Below are 26,288 nucleotides of genomic sequence, written 5' to 3'. Positions count from 1 at the left end.
CCATTTAAAAAACTGGTCAGCATGCTGGCAGTGCACATTAAGGGAGTGACCATACTAAACAATGGGTTTTTATCATGTTTTTGTCAGGGGTCACTGACTGGGGAAGGACTCATTAGGCCAAACACAATTTTTTAAGCTACAGGAGCTTGCTTTGAGAAAAGCACCGGGAAAACGGGAGGTTGACTAAGCTGCCAACAAAACCATGCTTTCAAGACAAAAACTAAAAAAACAAAAAAACAAATGGGAAAAAGCACAAGGAATGCAGAAATCTCAGGAGCACAACCAACACAGACAAACTGGCAAACAGGACACACAAGAAAAGCCAAATATATACCGAAGACACCAGGTGAAGACGATCACACACTCAGGCACAGGTGAAAGACATCAGGAGAGGAAACGTCAGTCAGACATGAGGAGAGGAAGTCAAGGAGCCCGAAACAAAAGACAGTTAGGCCACATTTACACGTACCTGGTCAATGTGGCCTTCGAATCTGAAATAGCACAAGAAACGTGAACCTGTTTTGAAAAAAAGATCAATTCTTTCCTCTTTGTGACGTCCTCCGATCCATATAACTTGGTCATATTACTCATAATGCTGACATTTTAGGGATTGTGTAATCCTGTTTCCAGAGAATTCAAGGATGATTCTCCAACTACATGAAGCAATATTATGCAACCCATTACATCATATTGGGATTAGAACAAAATGACATGTTGAAAATAAGGAAAAAAGTTATATTTTCCCATTATTCTTTTACACAAAATATCTGGTGTGAAACAGTTTCGGGTCTCCTGAATCTTGTTTTTATTTCCGAAAGTTTCAGATGTTTTTAGTTTGAGTCAGATCTGTAACGTCCCAGACTGATTTAGTCTGGGCTCATGGTTTAATTTAAATACAAGTAGATTTCAGTGTGGTATTGTCTCGCGGTAAGCACTAGAAAAAGACAGTCCCCGGGCACATGTTGTTCATTTAAATATTGATCATCAACAGCAATGGTGCTGAAATCAATGGTGCTCAAATTAGAATTCATCGGACCAGAGATCACCTTTCCTCTTCAGTTTAGTGCAAATGAAGTCAGACGAGGCCCAGAGAAAGTGTTTGCATTTCTGCATTTTGTGAACATATGGTTTCTTTTTTGCATGGCTGAGTTTTAATTTGAATTTGTGGATGCGGCGGTCAACTTTGCTGGTGTACTAAATGTTCTAGTACTCATGCAATCCTTTGCCCAGCAGCATCACTTTAGAGCTAATTTCTTCTGCTGAGGTAGACGACAACGGTTTAACCACGTCAGGTGAGCGATACCTGGGTCAGTGGTTGAAGCCGAAAAACAAAACTGAACATTCAGCACCCATGCAGAGCTGATAAAACACCCTGCATAGCCTCTACATTAATGAGGAGGCACACTAGAAACTTTTTTTTTTCTGCTTTAATGTGAATACTTCTCTTGCTTGTTCATTCCTTGCACAGCTCATTACAGTTCAAAGACAGGGAGGACCCGATCCCACATTGAGGCTGAGAGGAGGATTAATCAAACAAAGACTTGAAAAACAGCAAACTTGAAGCTTTACTCACAAAAATGCCAAAGCATGATACAAACAGGCACCAAAACGAAAGGGGATGGGGGCAGGAAACACCGAATTCAGGGTTTTCTGCCAGTGCATGCAAGTCTGATGGCCTGTCGTTGGCAAGCAACCATACCCCAAAACATGAACTGGAGTACAAATATAATGCTGATGAAAGGAGAAGGAAAACAACTCAGAGCATGGCAAACTGCTAATTCTCTTATTTTTCACTCGCACGCTTGAGTGCAAGTCAAATGAAAGTGTTAAATTAGAACCTTACTACAGCCCTCTTTTGCAGAATTTCCCCCTTTTTTCCCCCACCAGCATTGCCATAATTCATATTGTCAACATTTACTGAAACAACCAGTTGAGTCCACTTCATTGCAACTAAGTATTTTCCAACTGGCAACCCATTATATTGTAAGACAACTCTTGCAAGCATATGCAGGAAGTCAAAATGAAATGGTCACACCAGATGAGCAGCAGCAACAGTGCAGCTAACGCTTCAACAGCGTTCACCCCAATAACTGTCGCCTTGACAACCCAAAGAGTTGCAAAAGTATTAAACCACATGGACAAATACACAAGTTGCAAGGCATGCAGTACTAGGAAAACCAGACACAACGGCCTCATGCAGTGAACAAATAACCACACAACACTGCACACCTGCAGAAGCACGTTCACTCTTGCATGCACGCAGAAAGAGCCACATTAAAATTGTGTCCATATGTCCAATAAAATAAAACGGGCAACAGCTGGGAGAAAGGGCCATAAAACGCTTACCTGTGATGGCTGTACTGAAAATGTTTCGCTCCAGTGCACATCAGTGGGTTGTGTTCAAGGAAGAACGTAAAGATTTCCTTCAGTTTCATGTTTTTTTTTTTTTGCATCAGGCCTTGATGATGAACTTTTGATTTGAATCAGTATTCAAATGCCAAGTGTGCAGAGCAACCCGCTCTGACACAGCTGTTTACGTAATTTCCAGGTCGATACTTCAAGTCGAATGCGACAGGAAGGACAACTTTGCGGCTGAAGGATGTTTACAGATGTGGACTTTTACCTCTGACAGCAAAGCAACCAAGTATACAACCTGGATGGTGAATCTGAAATAGGTCCATAGGTGTTTAGGGTCAGCTGATTGGACATGAAACTCAAACAATTCCTTTTGTTTTGCTGTTATTTAGACTTGAAACTAAGTGAAAGCAGGTTTTGGCTCCCGTCGCTCGGCCCCAAGCTGCTGCTCTCCGATGGAAAGAGGAGAGGGATGACTAAGATTCTGACACTTTCAGAAAGAATATTCGTGCAACCATTTAGAGACAGAAACCTCGTTAAGTGGTCAACAAGACCAAAACATGTGCGATGTTTTCGCTTCAGTTGCTAGAGAACAAGAAAAAAACATGGATATTTATTGCTTTTCATCCATTCACTCTGGTTTGGAGCTCGGTAATTGGGTGAGCGATCGCTTCATCGACCACTCTGGCCCACCTGTGATTTCACGCCTGCTGTGTGCAATCACACTTTCTGACCCATCTGCATGTCTGTAGCACACCAGCTCTTCACTTCTTTAACTTTCATAAACACTAGTTCCTGTATCTCTCACCAGCATGGGTGGAAATACTATTTTGGAGAATAGAAAGTGGAAAATAGACAGATTTTCTTTTTTTTTTTTGAGGGGGGTCGTCGTCATTGTGTTGGTTTGTAGACACTGAAGCATGACGGCAAAGGCCCCAGTGGGCTGTGGAGCCAGATGTCATCTGTCAGGGCTGTCTTGGTTATCTCACAGGGGGGGAAAGTCCCCTGTCTTTACCAAACCATCAAAACCACACAGGTCAGGTTCTTACACATTTCATGAACCACCCAAACCTCTGCCCATTTTTCAATGTCATTCCCGTCTTGTCATGTGGTATCCCTTCACGTCCAATCTCTGATCACTTTCCTTCTCTCACCCCGCTCGCCCTCTCTTGTTAGACCTTCACCGTCGGGTCCGTCTTTCCGTACATCGTCATAGATAAGTAGGCATCCCTCACCTTTCACAGAACGTCACATGGTAGCAATCAGAGTGGGCTTTGGCAGACAAATTAGGGCAGTTAATGTAGACCGGAGATCGGTGCGGAGGCGGGGAAGCTGGTGCTAAATGCCAACAGATGGGGCCTGAAGTGGATCAGCTCAACCTAACACAGTGTGTTACAGTATAGCCTCGGGTGTAGAGCAGAAAAAGGGCCTGAGCCTGGAGGAAAGAGGAGCATTCTCACTAAATCTAGCCTTTTATGAGGGAGAAATGCAAGCCCCCGGGCATGGAACGCTGCAGAAGGAAAAACTGACAACTATAACGTTAATTTTGTTGCAAAAAGGAAGGGAAGCTAATTTTTAATTGGGGAAAAAAAAAAGGATTAAATCAGGGATTTATCGAAAATTCTGTTCTGTCCAGAAGCATTATGGGCGTACTGTCAAGACCAGCCTTCCCAGCTTTGGAGGACTCAGCAGCATCTTTATCCCTGACCATTTATAAAGAAATTGTTTATATCTCTTCCAAAAAGTGACTCATATTTATTTTAAATACAGCTTGCCCTTGAGTTCGCCACGGAATTATGTATATTTCATTGAATGTTTGGCTGCAATGACTGATGCAACTCAAAGCCAATTCAGCATGGATCCTTCTCAAATGTTTCATTTTCACTAATCGGTCTGTCATCACTCTCAAAACAGGAATGACTAACATTCTCTCCGGATACAGTTTTCTTATTAAACGTGGGGTTGATCAGACACTCTTCATTGAGCACTTTTCATATGGGAAAGTGCCTCATTGACGTCGACTCAACCAGTGAGATCAGACAATTCCATCACTTCTGTCTTTTCCTGTTATCTTGTCCAACTACACTGTCTGAAAGAGTGTGAGGAGAATAATGTTCCTGACATTGCTCTCTCCTCAGACCTCATGAAAGCCGAAGCCAAAGACGCTCCCCAATTTCTGTCTTCAATCTTTAACCCGAACCAAAGGGGCCTGATCCTGAGGTATCCCACCACAATCAGATGGAGCGTTATTTTAGCCAAGGACAACACCGTCTGCTTTTCTTTCTTTTCTTTTACTTGCACTTGTGTTAGAATTTGAGTTAAACTTTAATACAGACTCAGTCCTGAAGCCAGGATTGTAAGTCATAAAGGAGGGCTATTAAAATGAGCTGTAATAAGTGAGGCAACTCACAGAGGGCTTATGCAAAAATCAGCAGTGTAATTTCTATTTGTCCATCTGCACACAATCCTCTTTTTGTGATCACCTTAACACATGCACGCACGCACGCACGCATTCCTCTTATGTTACAGGCTTTGAAGAGGCAGATTCATCCCCATTTTCAACAGTACCCAATCAAACACAAAGCTGAGAGGTGGATTAGGAGAGGGCTTGTGCTGCACAATGCTCCTATCAGGGACCACACTGGTTTTAAATTACCCCACTATTCCTCACTCATTTTCAATCACTCAATAGCCCAATAAAGTTTGTTTCTCCAATAAAAAAGACAAAAAAAGAGAACAGTGGATGCCAGTTTTGTGCAACGGCGGTGCCCGACAATCACCGACACTGCCTGTTTGTGTCTGGAAAATTGTCCGCAAGCATCATGGATGTGATTAGTCCCATTTGTGGGCAAAGAAAGATCGGTCGGGGTGAAAGTGAGAAGAAGACGTTTCCCCAGAATGGATGAAATGTACTGTTATTAACTAAACGGAAGAATGGAAACATGGAAAGATGAAGAGATTGAAGGATGACAGATGTGCGAGCGGAGGTGTGGTCATTGTCACGCATGTTGTCAGTTCCAGAGGGAGCGGTGTCTCTTCAGACGACAGCTGGTTTCACTCAGAAAAAAAAAAAAGGGAAAAAAAAAGACATGCCGCAGAGAGAGCGAGAGATCAGACCTTCACCACTGAATATTTATGATCTTGGTCCACACAGATTTCTCGCCACATTTTTTACGGTTTTCAGGGGGGTTAGTATTTGGTGACACACACACACACACACACACACACACACACACACACACACACACACACACACACACACACACACACACACACACACACACACACACACACACACACACACACACACACACACACACACACACACACACACACACGGACTAATAGACAGGCATGCATGGACTCTCCCTGTCTGAAGAGAAGGACATGGCGGGGCAGGAGAAATAAAAAAAAAAAAAAAAGGAAATAAGTCACAGAAATCATTAGAATGGAAATTTGTGGATGTGGTGAAAAGCAAAAGAAGTACATTAGTGAAAAAGATTTAGGAAACAGACCTACACACACATTGAGAGACCCCATGCCGGCAAATGCCGTTGTTGAGCTTTGAAGCACAGTGGTAATGAGGCTCCATTTAAAGCCAATGAAGCCGCTTTGGCAGCTTATGAAAGCACGATTGGTAAGCCCCCCTCGTCTGCCGTTGGGTGTGTGTGTGCGTTGCGGTGGATATGTTGTGTGCGTGTGTGTGTGTGTCAAGTAGGATGGGAAGGGGGAAGAATGGCCTGATCTGTGTTGCTCTTTTTCTGTAAACAACACTACTCTCCCAAAAAGTTTCTTATTTGACAAAAAAACTTGGGCTCATTTCCTCTATGCAGACGAAAAGTTTCTGTTTTTGCAGTATCGAAAAAGACAATAAATATTGTAACTTGCTCTATATTTATAGAAATTGAAAATGAACCTTTAGAGGCCCCCTTTATCTCCATACAAAGCAAGTCTACAGTACGAATACATTTATTAAGGTGAATCAAGAAGAAAACAATGTTCGCTGTCAGAAAAAGCAGAAACAGCCAGACACGTGATGGCGAAGGGATGTTGTCTGATTCGCAAGCCAATGGTTTATTCACTAACTCCGAGATGAAGCAGTAAGTGGATCCGACGTCTAGTTTTTACAGCAACGAAGGAAAAAGCTGCAAATTCCAGCAAATGTAAATGAAATAATAAACATGAGGATGACTGAAGATTTTAGCCACAAACGAACAGCAAACTTCTTGAATTTGGACTGGACTTGAAGAAAAGTTTGAATTCTTGTTAAATTGCATTGCATTCATATTAAATATTTTTTTAAATATTAGACCCAAGGATTCAGGCACAATCCTTTTTCTCACTTTCACATCAGTTTCTCTCTTTGAGCAAGATGCAATGAGAGCATGTGATATGTGATATGAACCGACCAGGCACTTGAAAAAACATGTGAAAAACAGAGATTCTTACATGGAGCACATTGAAGCACGTCACGTTCAGTATTTAGTTTTTCAACTGGATTCCGTCTGCTTGTTTGATACACACCACCAGGGCTCAGATGGCAGCGTTCTCACTTCCACAAATGGACTGCATTAACACAGCAGTCACACCGAGGTTTGTTTGGATTGGACTAAACCTCACAAGAACTGGGAAATTCTATGGTCAGAGGCCGGCTGGCTTTCGGGTTGCGCTTTTCATATTTTTATGATCATGGGTTTGGCAAACTGTACACTGATTGATCTGCTATCGCAGGGAAAGAAATGGAACTGTTCATTGATTCTGAGTCTTGCCTGTGGGGCAAATTGAGCCATTTATGACTCAACGTCATCTAATGTTTCAGTCCTGTGGCAAACAATAACTGGAAGAGAGCAACGGACAAATCTGTTTTAGACGTATCCCTTGGGTCAACTCTCTTCTGTTCTGAATATTCCAAATGGTCATAAATCTGGATTTTCAGTGTCCATTTCGTTGTAGGCAATGGGAAATGGACTTTAATGGTGGGAAGCCAAGATGTCCAGGATGGATGGACTTGATGTAGAGACACATGTCAAAGTGCATGTGTGTCCCGAGAATCACAGCAGTCTCTATTCTTAGAGCTCCAATGGCCACGCCTGGACTGAGCAATGATAAATGATCTCTTTCCTGTAATTTACCCCGAGAAGAACGGATGGAGGGAGTCTGTTGGGTTCGGAATGGGACATGAGAAGTGAGGAGACTGTAGGTGAGAGAGGAGCAAAGAGGGAAAACTAGAAAAGTTTGGGAGCTTCCTGTGTTGGGCCTGACTCTGGAGTTGGGTTTCCTCCAAGGTGAGGTACGCATCAGTGTGTGTGTGTGTGTGTGTGTGTGTGTGTGTGTGTGTGTGTGTGTGTGTGTGTGTGTGTGTGTGTGTGTGTGTGTGCCTCATTGTTTATTTACAGAGCTTGAGCTCTTGCTGTGTTCACGGAGGAGCCAAGCTGCTCTACCCAGTACTCTCTCCTCCGAGCCCCCATCCAGCCCCTGTGAGTGGAAACATACCAGAGCGGTGCCCGCTGCATGTCAGCATACTTTCCGATGGGAAATACGTATCAGTTTTTATATCGTTTCCGCAGCTCGGGCGAATGCCTGCTATTAAATAGACAGATGATCAACACAACACACAGTTCATTAACTAATAATTTATTTATTTTTTTACCATTTAGATTAAAAAGTCAGTGGTTCGTTGCCTCAGAGGAAAATGTACAAGGAAGACTTTGATATAATAGAAGTGAAAAGCAGGGCTGGAATGAGGGAGGTGGACAGTTTTGTGTGAGTGAAACATACTTTCCGGGACATTATTGTTGCAGAACATAATGGGATGTTGCATCTGGGCAGGAAACCCCCCCCCCCCAAAAAAACACCAAACAAACAAAAAAATCCCCCCCCCAAAAAAAAAACTGAGGTCCAGATCAGTCACGTTTTTAATTGATTCACCTCAGAGTCCTTCAGAATTGGGCGGCATGTTGTCCGAAAGCAACGTTAAACATAAAGGAATACATTCTGTGTAACATCTGAACCGCATCTTCTGGTTGTGATCACAAAAGCATATGTTCCTGGTTTCTACATCCATATAACATCCATAATCATCTGGTTTGTACATCCATACATATGAGTCATTCCAGGCCAAGTGATGCTTTACGAAAAAGAAACAACATCAATGCCAGGGGCTGTTCAGTACATATTTACAACATTGAAAATGCATCGACTCATTAAACAAACCAAACACGTGAAGGAGAATGAAAGTGGAAAAAAAAAAAAATGTCAATACAAATGGGAAAATCTGTGTACTTCTTGATAGCAGTTGTTAAACTGAGAACCCTTCGAGGAGGAGGTCACTCACCTCACTGCACTTTCAGTTTGTGTGTATATCACTTGTTTGCTTGGGAAGGTTAATTAAACACACAAACTCACACACCTGTGAATACTATAAATGCTGTGAAGAGGGAGGGCGGGGGGGGTGAAGTAAAGGAGTTAAACGGCCTCAGTTCCACTGCCAAGCTGCTGTGCTTGTTAACGTAAAACAACTGGACGGCTCTCCATATGAGGCTCTCTAAATTGCTTTCACAAGCGCTACACTTCCACCCCCCTGAACAAAACCTGGCTGACTTTAACCTCTTATTTTTATTCCAACAGTCAGGGTGGGCGCTCGCCGAAAAGGAATTAAATGAGCGTCCACCGTTCAGGACACGCCGTTTCCTCCACGTGCATGAGAGGTGGAGCGCCACATCGGCCTCGCAGGGACGTAATTCGACCGTCTATCATAACGTGTCACGCCATACTCACATTCCAGGGCGAGGAGACGGGTGCTACTGTAACACCACCTGTCTGACAGGCCACTGCGCACGGCCAACGCAAAAATAATCGACTGTTTGGTTCTGCATTTTTGTGAAATTCCATCAGTGGAAACTGCGCCCTGGACGCAGAGCTACCATAAACTTCAATGCTTGTTTTTTTTTGTTTTTTTTGCTTTGCTTTCTTTTGCCACTCACCAAAGATCACAGTGGGTGAAACTCATTTTGGTTCTGAGTCGATTTATTTATTTATTTATTAAATTTTTTGGATTTGATTATTAAAAAAAAAAAAAAAAAAAAAAAGTCAATATGAAACAGATAAGCACGCAGACCCACAATTATTTTAACAGGTAATTGCGTTCAGAGATTTTAATAGCATCAAGTATCATGCCTTCCACATTCTTAAATCGTAGAACATTATTTCTTCAGCACAATCAGACCGTCTGCACACCTTTGTGACCGTGTTCTTCGCAGTTTGATTTACATTCTCGTAGGACGTGAAAATAATAACTACAGTGCAGTACTATACGCCACAGAGGAGACTGGCAGCCCCTGTCTGTGCCGTCAGTTATCTAAGACACTACATACACAACATGCAAGATGGGTTTAAAAAAAAAAAAAGAAGAAGAAGAAGGTTCGTGGAGGGTGGCGGAGACGAGAGAAGAGGAGAGACACTTCTGGAAGAATGACAAACCAAACATACCGCCGCAACCAAAGGAGCATAACCACTAGCTAGCATGAGATGCCTGCAGGCACACTCACCGCGACCAGCTCGAATGTGCCCCTCAAAACAATGTTTATCTTATACTCTATTTAAATAAATTGTAATGTCCTTTACAAAATGAAATAACAGCAAAAGGCAGATAAAAAGCCTGAGAGCAACCAGACGGGTCTCTCTGTGGTTTCTGTTGGTCCTGACTCTCATAGTCTCTTAATTGAATTCAAAAAACTGACTATGCTTATTTGGCAAAGGATGACAGGGTTATGTATTAGGGTGGGCAAGTGGTGGGAGATGACTTGGGAAGTTTTCCTTTGGGTCTTGATGCTCATGTTGGTTTAGTTCTCTGTCTGCTCACTGTAAGGTTTTGATGGACCAGCAAAAACCACAAACATGCAAACATAACAAAGCACATGAGGAATGAAATATGATCCTTTCATGTCATAATACAATCAGTGAGCACTAAAATCTTTCCAGCCTCATTCATTTTGTCAAAATATACTACAGAAAAAAAAACACATTTATGTTGTTTATCCAACTTGTTTTGTTGTTTTTTTTGTTGTTGTTGTTGTTTTTTTTTTTTACTGCATGAAAAGGAAACTCTTGTTTCAATCTCTTATTTTGGCAAACAATAGCTTACCAGTCTTCAGACAAATGTTCAGACATTTGAAAACAAAGAAATGACATTGGCCACACAGCAACATCTGTACGATCAGCACCCGACCAAAGGGATTATCCATAAAGCAAAGAGTCTCCCGGGAAGCACTGGTATTGTTCTGAAAATTCCAGCCGTTTGTCCACACTGGTTAATGTTTCTTCCGGAAAAAGTGACAGGCAATGAGTCATGATGGTGATGCATGACTTTATAAACCGCTCGAGAGAGGATCTAGTGGTGAAGAGGCACAGCTCCGGACGCCTGGAATTTGACTCACGCATGCCAACAGGGTTTGTTCTGCTTAAAATGAAACAAAAGGCTATATCGCAATGAATTACATGGCTGGGATGGGGTTGGATGAGATAACAAGGAGCCACACGGAGAATACAAACTCTACTATAAGCAGTGGCGTCACACGGTTGTAGATATAAGAGCCTTCATGGGCAGTTTGTTGTGTGAACGCTGCCTGATGGCGGCAGCAGCAGTGTTGGTGGGCGTGTAACTGAGGTTTGCTGTGGAAAATGTCCCTGCAAAGGGAGCCCTTGGTTCCTCACGGAACAAGAGGTTTTTCTGTCAGTCTAAACAAGTTACTGCAAAGACCCGAAGCACGCAGGCCCTTTTTTTTTTTTTTTTTTCTCCTCCTTTTCTTTATAGAACCACTTTAACAGCAAATGTGGAAACGGTTATCAGGTGGTCCAGCTGGAGTTGACTGATGTTGAGGATGTTCCCATTATGCAACGCGAGGCAGCCAAGCTGAAGATGTGCAGCTTGTGTCGTTGCTTGAATCAGTCTCTGAAGTGACAAACACTGGGAAATAAAATCCTTATACGTGGGCAAAATGTGGGCAGTGGTGGTCTTGTATTGGAGTACTGAAAACAAAGCGGTAGGAGACAGTTTTGAATGAAAGATGCGGGAAGACTGGGGGGGGGGGGGGGGGGCGGTTGCCGCCGCGGGATGAGTGGACATTTCCGCTGTCGTCGTCGTCGTCGAGTGAGGGAATGGCGCCCGCTTTTGTCTAAACTTCAAACCCTTTTTAATGGTCCCTTTTTAAGGCAAACCAGTTAGACAAATAAAAGACAAGTGGCATTACAAAGTCAAAAACATGAGAAATAAAAAGTAAAATAATTATACAATATACACAAAACGTGGTCCTTAAAACAGGTCGGGTACATGCAGTCTTTGTAATGTGCAGTGTTCCCACGATGGAGGAGGAAAAGAGGCTCAGGGAGAGGAGGAGTCAACAGTCAGGGTTTATGAAGGTGTGCGATGGAAGGAGAGGTAGGGCTGGACGCTGCTTTCCCATCATGCTTTGCTGCACTTCCCCTTCTTCTCTTTGCGTTGGAACTTCCGCAGACGTCTCGTCCAAACGTCCCTCCACTGGATGACCAGGCTGTTCTTATCGGCCACCAGGCCTACTCGCTCTGCGCCCCGGGCTGGTGGCCGCGGCCCCGGGCCCGGCTCCCGGTCCCGCCCCCGGGCCTGTCCCGCCTTCGCTGCCGCCCATCACCAAGAACCGTTTGCTCATCTGGATCTTGGGACACTTGCACGCCAGGTCCTTCATGTGTACCCACAGGATGTTGTCGCCTCTCTTTAAGGGCTCGCCACGGCTCTTGTACACAGACACCACACTGACCGAGAACTTGGCCCAGTCCCCCACCGTCTCCATGTCCAGCACGTTCACTTGGACCGCTGGGAAAGCATGGACCCGCAGAACACAGGGGTTAGTGCTGTCACGACTGAGCATGTATTGATGAAAGTACACTGATTTCTATTCTCTTACCATAATCCTTTTTGCAATATTTCTTCATGTTGATCTTCAGGTTGCCCTTCACTGGTTTACAGTATGACTCACAATCTGCATTTAAAAAAAAAAAAAAAAAAAAAGAATTTTAAAACAATTATGACTTGGACACATTTAGTCTATAAACTACAAACTTTATTGTAACACTGAAGCAAGACAACATTTAAGACTTATGTACTGTGAAATCATCATGAGGTCACACAAAAACATCTGCATCAATAACAACGTCTTTGTTACTGCTCATCAATTTTTATGTTTCGCCTTTTATTTTCCCAGGACATCCCATTGAGAACAACAATCACAAGATCATCTAATCTTTAAGGTATGAGTTCCTGGATTGTTTTAGAATTGAGATGCCAGTAAATTCATTCCTGCCCTCACAGCGATATATATGTGTGTGTGTGTGTGTGTGTGTGTGTGTGTGTGTGTGTGTGTGTGTGTGTGTGTGTGTGTGTGTGTGTGTGTGTGTGTGTTCTGGACTGAATGAAAGCCTCCAATTAAAACAGGATGAGGTTGGATTATGTTGAGCTAAGTTTTGGTTTTGGTGCGCTAAAATACATCTCGTGACATATCACAAATCAAAAGCCTGCGGCAGCCAGAGCTGGGAGTGAGGTGAAACATACCAGAGGACTAAAAGTGTTCAGTTTGACATCTTTTCTGGGGTCCTGAGTAAAGACAGAGCGGGGTGGAAGCAGGTCATGGCTGGATGAATGTGAATAGGCCTTGGCTGTCAGCGTGATGGCTAAGACCACACATTGGACAGATGACCTCCACTGACCATTCGTAGTTGGGGTTTCTAGTCACAAGGTGTTATATTTGTGATTGAAATTGATTTCTTGGCCGATTGACCGATTTCATCTCCTGTTGACTGATTCTGAGGCCAGACGTGCTTTGGTTCAGTGTCTTTATCAATGCCATTCCATTTATTTCATCGATATTGGCAAAAGAGGAGGTACCGCTGGATAAGAAGTCACCATGAATTTCACCACTTTAGCTTTAAACACCTACATATATTCACCAATTTATGACGAGAAGGTACCTGTATCCTGACTATAACAATGTCCACTGTTATTTGTGTGTGATTTGATGCTGATAAATGACAGTGTGTAACACATGCATGGATCATGAAGCTTTCTTTTCATGCATGTATATATTTAACATGTTTTCTGCGGCCAGAGGGAATCGGGGATCAAAGATGAAAAGAGTGGAAAAATTACCTTTCAAGACCCCATGAACAGACTTGAATACCCCCCCCCCCCCTAAAAAAAAAATGTTTTTGAAGCACTGCACACTGGTAACTACCACTTTTGGAACTCTGACAAAAAAGAACTAGACACTGTTGATCATTAAGCAAAGCTCTTGTGTGCTTGACTGGATGCCACTGGATTTATGAACCATAGAAACTTGGATCCACTTGTTTCAATTACAAAGCTATGAGAAGGACCCAAAAGAAGTCAATGAAAATGATGGACTGTATTTGTAGGGAAGGCCATGACAGCTATTTTTCATCATGGTTTTAGTCAGTTTTAGTGAGGGGACATGAAACGCTGACCACGATGCACACTTGGAATGTGAGGGCATGAAACTGAAAAACCACATGCTGGTAACTGGTCTTGTATCTATGGCGAGGCCTCGAGTTGTTTTCAACATGAGAATTATTTTGTTGTTTTACGTTCCAAACCAAACCAAATAATTACTGGACATGAAATGCTATAATTTAAAACATGACCAGAGAGAGGGATTACACTTTCATAGATGTTTGAGCTCATTGGTGTTGTATTGTTCATTTTTGGGTTGAAGATTGAGGAGATGGAGGAGGAGAAAGAAACAGGGGACGAAGGAGCCCATAAAAATGTCCAGGAGGCTTGGCTGTATATCAGAGAGCTGGAGATTTTTATTAGGCAGAGAGAGAGGACAGAAAACGAACGAAAGGGGGAAAGAAAGAGCAGACGGCAGCTTCCAATAACTCTGAGGCGAGTGACATTAAAATAAAAAAACAAAACAAAACTGATAAGTGGAGGTGTAGACACTAACGGGGGCAGAGGAGTGTGCATGGATGGATTTGTGCACACAGTGTGTGTTGTACAGTATTCACACACTTTAAATGAATGATGTTACGTATCACAACTGGCTGAAGGTCTTTTTCATTATATGTTGGCGTGTGGTTTTCATGTGCAGATCATTATCATGGAAGCGCGCACGCAACGGTGACAGGCATGCATTTGTATGAGATGTGCATGGGTTTTATTAAACTACCGCCATTGTGCGTGTATCCCTCTGTGTGTGTGTGTGTGTGTGTGTGTGTGGCAGACAGTGGCTGACCAAGAGTTATCAGTAGGGGCAGACTGGCTGGAGGACAGTGTGCGCTTTCCCATGAAGACTCACTCACTGCTGGCTGTTCACCTGGAAAAGCACTTGGTGAATCGACCAATGACCCAGAAGACCAGCCCACTGAAAACATGCACAATTGGCTCCAGCGCTCTGGATGTCCTCTTTCTCTTCAGCCTCTTTCACTGTGCCATGACAAGGACAAATTGCATCCACCGCCCCTTACACAAAAAGATTCGGGGGCCTCAGATTTCTGATGGTGAAGCTCGTTCTATGGTAGTTTAGGAAGGGAAAAGATGGGGAAATGCTCTGGTGTGCTCGGTCGAGGCTGCGGTGAATTGGGAATCAATGACTGTTGTGTTCTTAGAGCCTTTAACATTTTCCCAGGGAAGTAGTAAACAAGTAAGGGCTGGATTGTGTTTTTCTGTGCATCAAAAAAAGCTAAAAGGCCTTAATGAGAGTAGGCGAGAATTAGAAGTTGAAAAGAAAGTGCAAAAGTGGAAAAAAAGAAGAAGAAATCAACACTGTTTCAGGTTCAAACTAGATGCTTTTTATGAAATGCTCTTTGGCTTGGCTTCATGATACGGTCAATATCAGTATCAGTGTATTGCAGCTGGCTCCTTTAGCTTACCTGGCTCATTCTCAAAGTACCAAAATATTTCTGATTAAAATGTCACATCTTGTATATTTAATTGTATTTGACAGACTGTTTCTTAGTCTGTTTTTCTTTCCAGGCTCAAAGCTAAACCAACAGATTATCTGAAATTAGCTCATTTGCAATGTTTGCTATAGCAACTTGAGAGCTCTCCTGAAACCCATGGCCAGGAAGCAAATAGAGTTTTGTGTTATTTCTTTCATTTAAGCCAATACAATTGGACGGTCTAATGCAGTTGCAGTGTCCACTGACAGAGTGACCAAGTTTCGTCTTCATCTGGAGCCAAAGTATCAGCCATGAAAAACATCTTCAACTCTATAACTCAAACCCTCAAACTGTGCGGTATTTAAACTCCAAAACACAAGAAGGCAAAAGTCAAAACTGAGGCGAAAAGCAGAGTATTTTTAGATGTGAAAGAATATCAAAACTCTAAAACTTTGAGGAGCTCATGGTGGGACGCATAATCTGCATCCTGAGTGATGACATGTGCTCTAAACCTCTAATGAATCAACATTTCCAAATCAACACCATCATTCAAATGAAGCTGTTGCAGAAAGAAAACTAAGGACGGTGGCAATTGAGCGGAGCCCAAATTGGAGAGTTCGAGGGAGAGACTGAACAAATTTCCCCTTACTTTTTTGCCAGCACTGCTTTCACACCTCGGATCTCTCCCTCGCACTGTACGTCCCAGCTAAACGGCAACTAATCACCGCCGCTGCCTATCTGACGGCCTTGGCTTGATGCTGCGGGCCACACTTCGAGCACAGTGAGGCTCCACTAACTTGAGGCTCGTGGTCGGGGGAACCGTGCCAAGGACACTGAATTTTAAGACAAAGGAAAATTCTTACATTCCCGGTTCAGTCGTTCGCTCTGCAGAACTTCAAAATAAGGGGTGGACCCGCCCTCTATTAATATTTATTCCACACCTTAAAACTCGTGTCCAGGAATATTAAAAGAAATATATGTTTTCATTCCCCTCATAAAGCAGTGAGGTGCGCAGAGTGTGTACTAACCTGCTGGTTCCTCTGTGCTGCTCACCACAGCTGTGGGGTTGACCACAGGGATTTCTGAAACACACAGAAACAAGAAATGAAATGCTTTTCTTTCCTTTTTTTTTTTCATGAGTTACATTTAAAACTGTACTTTACAAGTGGGTCTCAAGTGTGTGAAGGCCTGCTGAGGGGTTGGGGCCAAAATTCACTCGAACGATTTGCAAAGAATGGATACAGGAGTGTTTGATCAAACATTGTATTACAAAGTGTCCTTGTTCATCGAGGTCAGTTATCATAAACACCAGGGCCGTCTAGCAAAACTGTACTATGACCCGCTGTTTGGCGAAAACTCTCATGGAAACACATGGAGATTTGTAGATGGACATGCTAGATAAACAGTGACAGACTGACAGGGACACTCATTGGTGGTGACGGGGAAGACGGGCTTAAATGGAGCGTGCATGGTGCATGCTACGGACTGATGTTGTGGTTTCTCTGTCATCTTCGAGGAATCCTCTGAAAGATCTCACTATCGTATGAGTAGAAGAAATACCCTAATGGATGTTCAGAGGACCATACTTATGTTCTGAGTCAGATTCAGTAAATGCGGCACAAATTCGTTCCCTAATCCAATTTGGAGAAGTCAGTGCAGTCCAAAGCAGGCATACTTGACACATTTGAGAGAGAAGTTGATTCTTTGTGGCAAAGTGATTCGAAGTGAAAGGTGGCTGCGTTGGATTAGTCCCGTCCTCCGCCGACAGATGTGGGGTTAACACTGCTGTGTTATCTCCATGCGAGCATGTATAGACAGATGGACAGATGGCAAGGGGGCAATTTTGGTTGGATCGTCTTGACACAGATGCAGCCCTCCCTCGCCGTGCCCGCTGGCGACACTAAAAAGTGCCTCATGGAATTCCTCCAGGATTTCTGCTTTAATCGTATGCAACTTTCCAATACAAATGCTAATGCTAACAACAGGCCCTCTGCTTTTACCATAAGCAGAATTACTGGAACGCCGGCTTAGCATCCACCCGGAGGATCTGCTTTTGATTGGATTTGGAGGTTGAGGGTTTGAACCAAGTGAGTGGGAGTACGTTGGGGTGGGGGGGAGGCGGAGGGCTTCTTGGAAAGCTGTTTTGAGGCAAACGCAGCAGTTGTCTCACTAAAATTATGGACACCCAGCCAACAAAAACAAACAGGGGCCGGACGCTTTATGAAGGCAGGCGCAGCTGCGAGCAGCTACTTTGAGCCCCTCGTGCCCTCGCGGCCACATCGTGTGAAGATGGACAGATGATGAAAGGATCATTCAGATGTGGGACGCTGCCATCATACTAATTGGCTGCTTAATGGGATTATCCTCTGTCTTGGGGCAGATGAGCCTCAAGAGGAGGTGAGATGCCCACCGTGAGGCCCCACTGCCACACACAGTTGTCATTAATGATACATGTAATAGACCCGAGTGTGTGCAATGCTTAACCACATGCACATCCTCTATTCTTTCTGCTTTCTCTCGAAGCTTCAGTGACACGCAAATGAGCATGGTCCACCATCCATGACCGCGGTCGTCGTCTCCTTCTTGCCCATTTGCCATCTGCTCGGGGGCTGCATGTAAGACAAACAACATGGTGCCATGTGGCACAATGTGGCAGTGCCGGGTATGGCGCTGGGTAGCACGGCACGATTTACCATGGCCTAGGCTGCCTTGAATGTGTGTGCAATGTGGCACACAGTGTGGTGTGGAGTTGCCCTCTATTACACGTGCCTGCATGTGCTGAGCCACTGGCAGATTTCATAGCCCCCCCCCCCCCCCCCCCACACACACACACACACACACACACACACACACACACACACACACACACACACACACACACACACACACACACACACACACACACACACACACACACACACACACACACACACACACGGAGGCTTGTCACAGGAAATTAAAAACCTGATGTAGTCGACATGGTGGAATAACAGTAACCAAGCTGTGGGTTCTCAAACTACAAGGTCTCCCCTGACCGACACCAAAACTCTATATTTCAACTTCATTAGTCCTTTAACATAGATTGAGTTTCACTATAGCCTGCCTTTGCATCCGTGCTCTTGTTTGGCACTTGCTTTGGGCTGTTCTCTATGAAATTATCATAGCGTTTTTAGTGGCCATGTAAAACCCACAGAGCACATGTACCATATGTATATACACAGTAGAGAGCATGGGTTGGGTGCGTCTGTCAGACAGCCAGACTGACTTCAGGCTACAGGAAAGTGTGCTTTCACTTAAACTCTGTAATCTCCATGTCAGGATATGTGCTGCTTTTTTTGAAACGCATTATGCCTTGTGTCATACTGTGTTCATCACAATGGAGCATGTCAGCTCGCTCATGATTTAATCAGTGAGTTTCTGTATACTGACAATACTTCCAAGAAGAAGACAACAGAGGCGGTGCGTGTCATGCACGGTAACTGATAGTGCGGCGTGTAGAGTCTGTATGCGTCACTCACTGATGCAGGGGGCCACCGGGGAGCGGCTCTGCTGGTAGCCTTTGGCGCAGCGGTTGCAGGTGATGCCGGTGACGCCGTCCTTGCAGGGACATTGTCCTGTGGTCTGGTTGCAGGTCTTGCCTGCTGCGCCCACAGGGTGGCAGTCACAGGCTGGGGTGGGGGTGAAGGGGTAAGGAGGAGGAGGGATCGCATGAGAAAGAGGGGACACAGAAAACATATCAGATACAGCTTGTTTAAAATGGTAAACAAAAATGTCACACGTACTCAAATTTCTTGGTCTCTGCTGGCTTCTCGGTTAAATCTCGTAACCACTTTTTTTTTCCATCATGCAACCAATTTTGCATGTCTTCACGTTTCTTTTAAGCTAATAAGTGAACATTGAAGACATTTTGAAATAGCAGCCGCTACATGAATCCAGTGAATGATTTATCCAATTTGGAGACATTTTAAGCTTGAAATGTTGATTCCTGTTAAAGAACAAATGTGTACAAAGAAAAAATATTGACTTTGAAGTATTGAAATATCCTACTCTGGGGTTTCATATTTCAATGCTCGCACCATAAACTAGAATATTGGATATAATATGGAATTTTGCCCCATGAACCCTGCAAGTGTATCTGTTATTATGAGAGCCAACAAGAGTGAGCTGATTCATGTGTCCAGTGGAAGATAATAGAACATGATAAAAGGTGTTTATCCATGTGCACCTCTGTCAGATGTACCACCTCCATACTGGCTCCCTCTCTCCTGAATGCATGTGCTGTCCGGTGCCTGTACGCTAACACATGCTCTGCCGTTTCATCGCTTCCCGAAAGTTCACTCGATGCCCGGCAAATGCCAACAGCAACACGCGTTTCACCGGTCAGCTTGCTTCAGCACAACTTTTATGGGTCTTGCTGCTTGTAGGTGATTTATATGAGCAGCCGTAATTGACACGAGGTATAAAGAGCTGTTAAATACCAGATCTGGAGTGTTGCTCCAAAGCCTTTGGATACAGTTTTACAAGAGGATGAGAGCGAGAGAAGGAAAACAACATGTCAAGAGAGGGAGAAGTAAAGGAAAGGGTGTCAAATATAAAGCAGGGAGTGAGAGACCAAGATATGCAGTAGAGTCCAAAGAGTCTACAGTGTGTCAGGATAAAAACAAAACTATGAATTAAGACTGTGGGGCCTCTGATGCTATACATTTTTTTTTTCATATTTTCTTTTTGTCTTTGTCTTTCAAGTGGCAAATACTTAATATTTCACACAAATTTTGAAAGTCATAGAAGTGACTTTTTAAAAAAAGCAGCACTTTTTAGTGTTTACATTTAAATTATCCAATCAACTTTTTCTTAAATCAACATTTTGCCAAAAAAAGCCATAAAATGATGAATGCATGTTTTGCCTTTTCAGGAAACTCCTTGGAGAATACACTCGTAGTAGTGCAAAATTACAAAAGCACATGTGCGAGCAACTTGCCTATAACATGATCATCAAAATTGTCCAATGTTAACAAAAAAGAAAAAGATTTTTTTTTTTGTTAAAAAAGTCCAGAATTACACTTTAGGGAAAAACCGTGTAACTCGACAGTTTTAGCACGGGGCCTGCCAAAAAAGAAAGGCAGCTGCTAACATGCCACGTTTCCTTCCCACCACCTGACGGAGCTGTGAATGTGTTTATTTACTCCGGACATTTTTTAACTGTTCCAACAAAGGAGAGGACCCTACCACCTGTTGACTGGGCAGGCGGAGGGTTGAAATGGCTTAAACTTACCCAAGAGAGATCGTGTCTATGTGGCAACATGGTGGGGAGAGATTAAGTGTGGCTCAGATCTTTAGAAACACTTTTTTTTTTTAAGCAAAGCTGAGCAGTCTACAGGTGTCCAAGTGGCCAAATCTCTGTGGTTCGAGTCACGCAGACTCCGACCAGGCGCTTTCAGCTTTGATGACACTTGGAGAAATTTCGCGACACATAAAGGGAGCAGAGATATGCATGGAGCAGGGTGTGGGCAGGACTGAGCCTCGTGCCAGAGGTCAAGTCAGCAGGGGTATCCGGACTGTGTCTGCTGCTCTGTGCCAACCATGCTCTCATTCTCGGATCGGCGGCCAAAGCCTAAGCTACTGCCACCGATCCCAGGTGCTACAGTGTTTATAAACCATTAAGAAATTTCTGGACTCATTTCCTCATACTGTTGAGGAAATCTACCTCATTCGGGATGCTCTTAAACTTATTGACAAGAAGTTACAGTTTTAAGCTCATGATTACAATAATAATCATCACATGATCATCGATACCAATCATATGCTTAATTTCAGAATATGTGTCCGAAGATCATGTTGCCGATTTCGTCTATCCTCATTTTTTAAGCACCGTAAACAATTTTCCTCAGTTGTTTTGCAACCAGTCGCACACAGTTCAAGACTCCAGAGTTTAACTTTAGAGTCCGAGTTGTTCAGTAAACAACCAGCGGCCAGCAGGTCTGAATGAGCCGTGAGGGGCAGGCTGGGGATGGGGGTGATGGTGTCAATCTACAAACCTCCACCTCACACTGTTTTTCTGAAGTTTTATGTGCAGGGGGCTAGAGCCAGTTAAGAAGCAGTAAAAACGTCCTCAGATGTTGATGACTTTTCAAGCTTGTGTAACTACAGATGTGCATTGCATTGGGATTTGTAGTCCTTTTGACAGGCGTTTGCTCAGTGTAATTGTTTAGTGTGTGTGTGTGTGTGTGTGTGTGTGTGTGTGTGTGTGTGTGTGTGTGTGTGTGTGTGTGTGTGTGTGTGTGTGTGTGTGTGTGTGTGTGTGTGTGTGTGTGTGTGTTTAAAGTGCCATTGAGGACTGCTCTTTGTCAGTCATTAGTGGCCTTTACCACATTTGGAGAAGTAGGTGTTATTTGTACTTGAGCTGGAAATATATTTTTAATGGTCAATCATGTTCTTTTGGCCTGTTCTGCTAGATTAAAAAAAAAGAAGAGAAAAGAAACATTAAAATGTTCACATTTTATTTGCTATGGCAATTTTAGAACAAAAAAATTGCATTATATTAGCATCTTGGCCAATAACACTGCCAAAATGAATCAGGGAGTATGTGCCTGAGGAAAATATTATTTTGTTTATATCAACCTTTTATATACTGACATAAGCGTAATAGTATATTAGCATTATAAAATGAGATTGCTCATCAGTTTTCTCACATTATCCAATGGTTCTAAAGTAATAATAACTGTCACTCCATAATGTCTACCAGTAAGGCTGAAGTAACTATACTAAAGTAATTAAGTTGCAGTCTTTAAAGTCTTAGGGGAGTTGTTCCTTTTGTTGAAGGTGAAAACAGTTAAAGAGTTGCAGAGCTGCTGTCTCTCTTTCCTGCCAACTAAGCCCAACGTGTATTTCTGTGATAATTTCAGACGAAGACCTTAACGTCCTGTGCCAGGATTAAATAATTGTTATATTCATAAGTGGTCAACATATCTGTATTTCAAACCCTTTTCTTGAGTGTTCACCGGGCTCAAACATATCCCAGGTGTACATAATGGACTGGGATTAATATCTTGGATTTTAAAGACCTAATACATTATAGCCGGGCCATGTGATGTCTGCTTTAATGTCACACCAGAAGCATTTGAAGTGTTCAGATTCACTTAAGCTCACCTTGATGTCAGTATCACACAAGGAAGACCAGGTGTGTGTTATTTCTTTATACGCTCCTCAGACAATGCACAGACACCCATCTAAAGCAAATCTGATTGGAAACAGACCGGGTGCGCTCGACTCCTGAGCCTGCACTACCCCCCAGCCCTCCCCGGTCCTGTCTCCGCTTCAGAAAACACCTGTATTTTATTGTCTTAACTCCATTTCAGACGTGACACTCTCCCCCTTCAAGCCATACCACACCTCTGACCTCCACCGTGACCCGGACACATGGAGGAAAGCAAAGGGCTGGGGAATAAAATTAGGGATTCCACGGCGGAGAATAAAAGAAAGGGATGGATTTTGTAAGTTTTATAGTGAGTCATGATGAGAGAAGTCAGGAGTTGGAGAGCAACTGGAGGTGGCGGTTATAAACCATCTGGGAGGATTGAGATGAAAAAGGAGAGCAAAGGCTGGAGCAAAGGAAAATGACAGCTTGGAGAAGGCTGTGGAATTGCACTGATCAATCACGGAGGTGCTCGGCTCAGCAGAGGCGTTTTGGACATTAACTTTAATTTTTCTGACGTATCTGGAGCCTCCGAGAAAGAGCACTCTAAACTGTTTATCACCTGACTACTTGGACAAATTGCGGTGTCAGTGCGCCTGCATGTGTGTGAGACGAGTCCACCTTTGGGTAGTGCAGGGAATGGAAGACGAGGGACGTTCTTGCCAAGAATTTTTTACTTTAAAAAAAAAAAAAAAGCACATTTCCGAAGTGATCGCCGCAGATTGCGGCAGATCTCCTTCTGTTTTTGTTTCGGTGCAGCAACAGGTCAAATGACTTCAGTTTTAAAGTATGTGACCAAGTCGCTGTGGAGTTTTTGCCGTGCGTGATGAATGGCTAAACATCTCAGAGCAACTAACATGGGCAAACGCGGCCTGATATCATGCCATTTCCAACCTACTGGTGTTGGGTTTCTGCCGGTCCGGGCCACAGAAGGAAAACTGAGCAGAAGCCAGTGGGAGATTCTCGCTGTGAAATTTCAACCAAAAGATCTTCACGGCTATGAGCGTTGGCAGTTCTCACTAACACGTTTTTTTTCCTTTTTTTTTTTACTTCTGGAAGTGATTCTTTATATTTGTCAAGGTTAGCTGGGTTGAAAAAAAACCAAAAAAACCTCTTGCCTCTTTGCTATTTGTTTGAATATTTTCCTAAGCAACAAGTTGAGGAACTTGCGTTGTGTTCGCGATACTTCCAGCGTCATATCAAGCTGCTAAGTTACTCACTGCAATAATACAATATTTTCCTCCATGGGAAATGCTTTGGTCAAATGATAATATTATGTAGTGTGCACGGTGAGGGGGAACATTTGGTGAGATGGCCACAAGAGCTTCGGGCATGATATCAATTCAGTTCTCTCTGCTATGCTATGGCAAATCAGACATACTGACTTTTTTTTATTCAAAGTTACCATGACTGCATGTGTTTCTAATCATAACATGTTACTCCTTTTACACTTTCTCAAGAACTGGCACGATTGTGCCAGTATTAGAAGGTTTAGAGCGACTTATTCACGTATTGTTTGAAAATCCTGTAAACTTTTAGCGCTGCAATCCACCCAATGAAAAGCCAAACTGAATTTAAGAGTAATAGTAAGTGACATTTTCATAGAATTAAACACTCATAATTAAATATTATACAGTCAGTCGATGACTGATAGAGTACAAGGTGGTCCATGTTTATGAATACTTGTGGTAGGTAATTCTTTCCGAGAAAAATCCTTCATGTTTTTTAAAATTGGTCAGTAAATGACTGAGGAAATTATGTGTGAGCGCTCAGAGAGACGACTGTGAAAGCTTTGCAATACATCGGTTATAAAGGATTCCTTTTTACTACAGTCTTAACAGCAAAAATTTGATTATGAAAAAAATCTGAACCAGGTGGACGCACAGTTGATGTTTCTTATGTTGCTTTTCATGTCAAAACTGGAGGAGGTAAGAAGCAACAAGATAACATTTAAGCAATGGAGGAAACTTCACATTTACACAGAGCCTGTATATAGTGAAAGGAATCAGTGAGGCATTAAAGCATCTATTTATCATTCAGTCATTATTTTGAAATCTCCCATTGCAAGTAAACACAACGTCTGCTTCAGTTGCTGCGGGTCACTTCAGGGCTGTGGTGTGATTGAAAATATAACAAAACATATCTATACACAAAAACATTTCAATTGAGGACTGAGACCTGAACACAGCCAGAGAGGAATTGACCATAATCTTGTTACCTTTGCACGCTCGTCTGTGGGTGATCGGCCGGGCCATGTCTCTGTAGAAGCCCTCCTTGCAGTAGTGGCAGTGGCGTCCTGCAGTGTTGTGGCGGCAGTTCATGCAGACCCCTCCGCTTTTCCTCCCCGACAGCTTGTACAGCTCCATGTTGAACCGACAGCGGCGGGCATGGAGGTTGCAGTTACACGCTGCGGAGGGAAGAGGAAAAGTGGCGGTTAGCGGGATAAATGGCAAAGTTTACAATGTCTTCCCAGTATTTATCTCAAATCCAAATTTGCATTAGACTCGATGAAATGTTCACGTGGAGGGCGCACTGCAGTAAAACAGAGTCTTACTCTTGCGTTTGTCACGAGAGAGCAGGGAGAGGTTTTTGGTTCCAGTAAGATGGCGTAACAGTGAGTGGTTTATAATCTACACTGCGGCTGTGTGCTTGGCGGTCTATTCCAGAGCTCATCAATCAAAACCGATATTTGCAGAGCTCATTTTCTCCATTTCATAATTAATGAATTCAGCTTCTCTCAGCCCATTAGTTATTAATCACTGGAAACAGAGACATTAATTTCATGAATCACTGATGAGTAAAGACTTCAAAGATCTATTATAAGCACGGCCAGTTCAGATAAAGGAATGGGGCTCGAGCGAGCTGTCTTCTAAATGAGGCGATTACAATATATATGGGACATGTGACGTGAGGTTTCTGCTGTTCACAGACCCCCCCCCCTCCCCGTTTCCACTTGAAATCCAACCGGTTCCTTAATGTCTCCTTGGCTCACAAGCTTTTCCATTGATTCCTTCATCCACCAGCCCCTGACATTATTGATAAACTCTTTTCACTCTCTACATGTGAGGTTTGCTTTTAAAAGGTCTAACGAGAAACCTGTACTTCTTATTTGTGTAAGAAAGTTTAAATCCGTGTCAGACCCGGGACCTGAAGACTTGGCCTCAGCTTCAAAGCCAGGTTTTAACCGAGCTCAACACCAGATCTAAGTTACCCACAGATACATTAGACAGAGGTAAACAGCAGAGCTGTTCAACCAAAAATGTCAACAGTTGTGGCAAAAGGGGGATTATTAGCGGATCACAATAAAAGGTGACGTTAATTAAGTTTGGACAGATGGGAATGGGTTTGAGAAAATACATTTCACCAACAGTGAATGTTTGCAATGGGGTGTAAGTAAAGACAGACCTGCATGGAAGGAATTATATGGTAGTGTGTGACTAATGGCTACTTTTCTACAGATGACATCAACAGAGATATTTTGGATATTAGACATGTTCTTCATTTAAATAGTAAGACTGATGAGTATCTTAGTGTCTATATTATGCATTTTGCTGGATGTGGCTATAATTTTATTTGAATCTGTGCTTTTTACAGAATAACAGACTGAGTGAAATGTAGCAGTAGAGATAATCTGAGGATCAGGGTTTAGTTCTCCTTTTCATTTTTAAAAAGAAATCAAAAAAGAAATCGATGGAGTATAATGCTGGGAGCACAATTAATTCGTGACGACAGTTGTGCTTTTCAATGCCGATGGATCCGAAAAGCTGTTAACAACAATATCTTATAATAGATCTAATAATGTGAAAAACAACAA

General features: G+C 43.1%; 1 protein-coding gene across 1 annotated transcript in view; it reads right to left on the bottom strand.

Moving 5' to 3' along the window:
* Positions 1–8,233: 8,233 nt before the first annotated feature.
* ntn2 (netrin 2) overlaps positions 8,234–26,288 on the bottom strand; it is a 40,429-nt gene continuing 22,374 nt past the window's right edge. Inside the window, 6 exon segments of the mRNA XM_080517143.1 lie at positions 8,234–12,001; positions 12,003–12,202; positions 12,294–12,368; positions 16,311–16,364; positions 18,801–18,950; positions 24,693–24,881. Coding sequence (XP_080373269.1) covers positions 11,816–12,001; positions 12,003–12,202; positions 12,294–12,368; positions 16,311–16,364; positions 18,801–18,950; positions 24,693–24,881 — 854 coding nt within the window. The 3' untranslated portion in view covers positions 8,234–11,815.

This window comes from Blennius ocellaris (assembly GCF_963422515.1).
Source record: "Blennius ocellaris genome assembly, chromosome: 21".
Taxonomy (NCBI): domain Eukaryota; kingdom Metazoa; phylum Chordata; class Actinopteri; order Blenniiformes; family Blenniidae; genus Blennius; species Blennius ocellaris.
The sequence above is the reverse complement of the archived record's forward strand: the minus strand, read 5'-3'. Positions and strand labels throughout refer to the sequence as shown.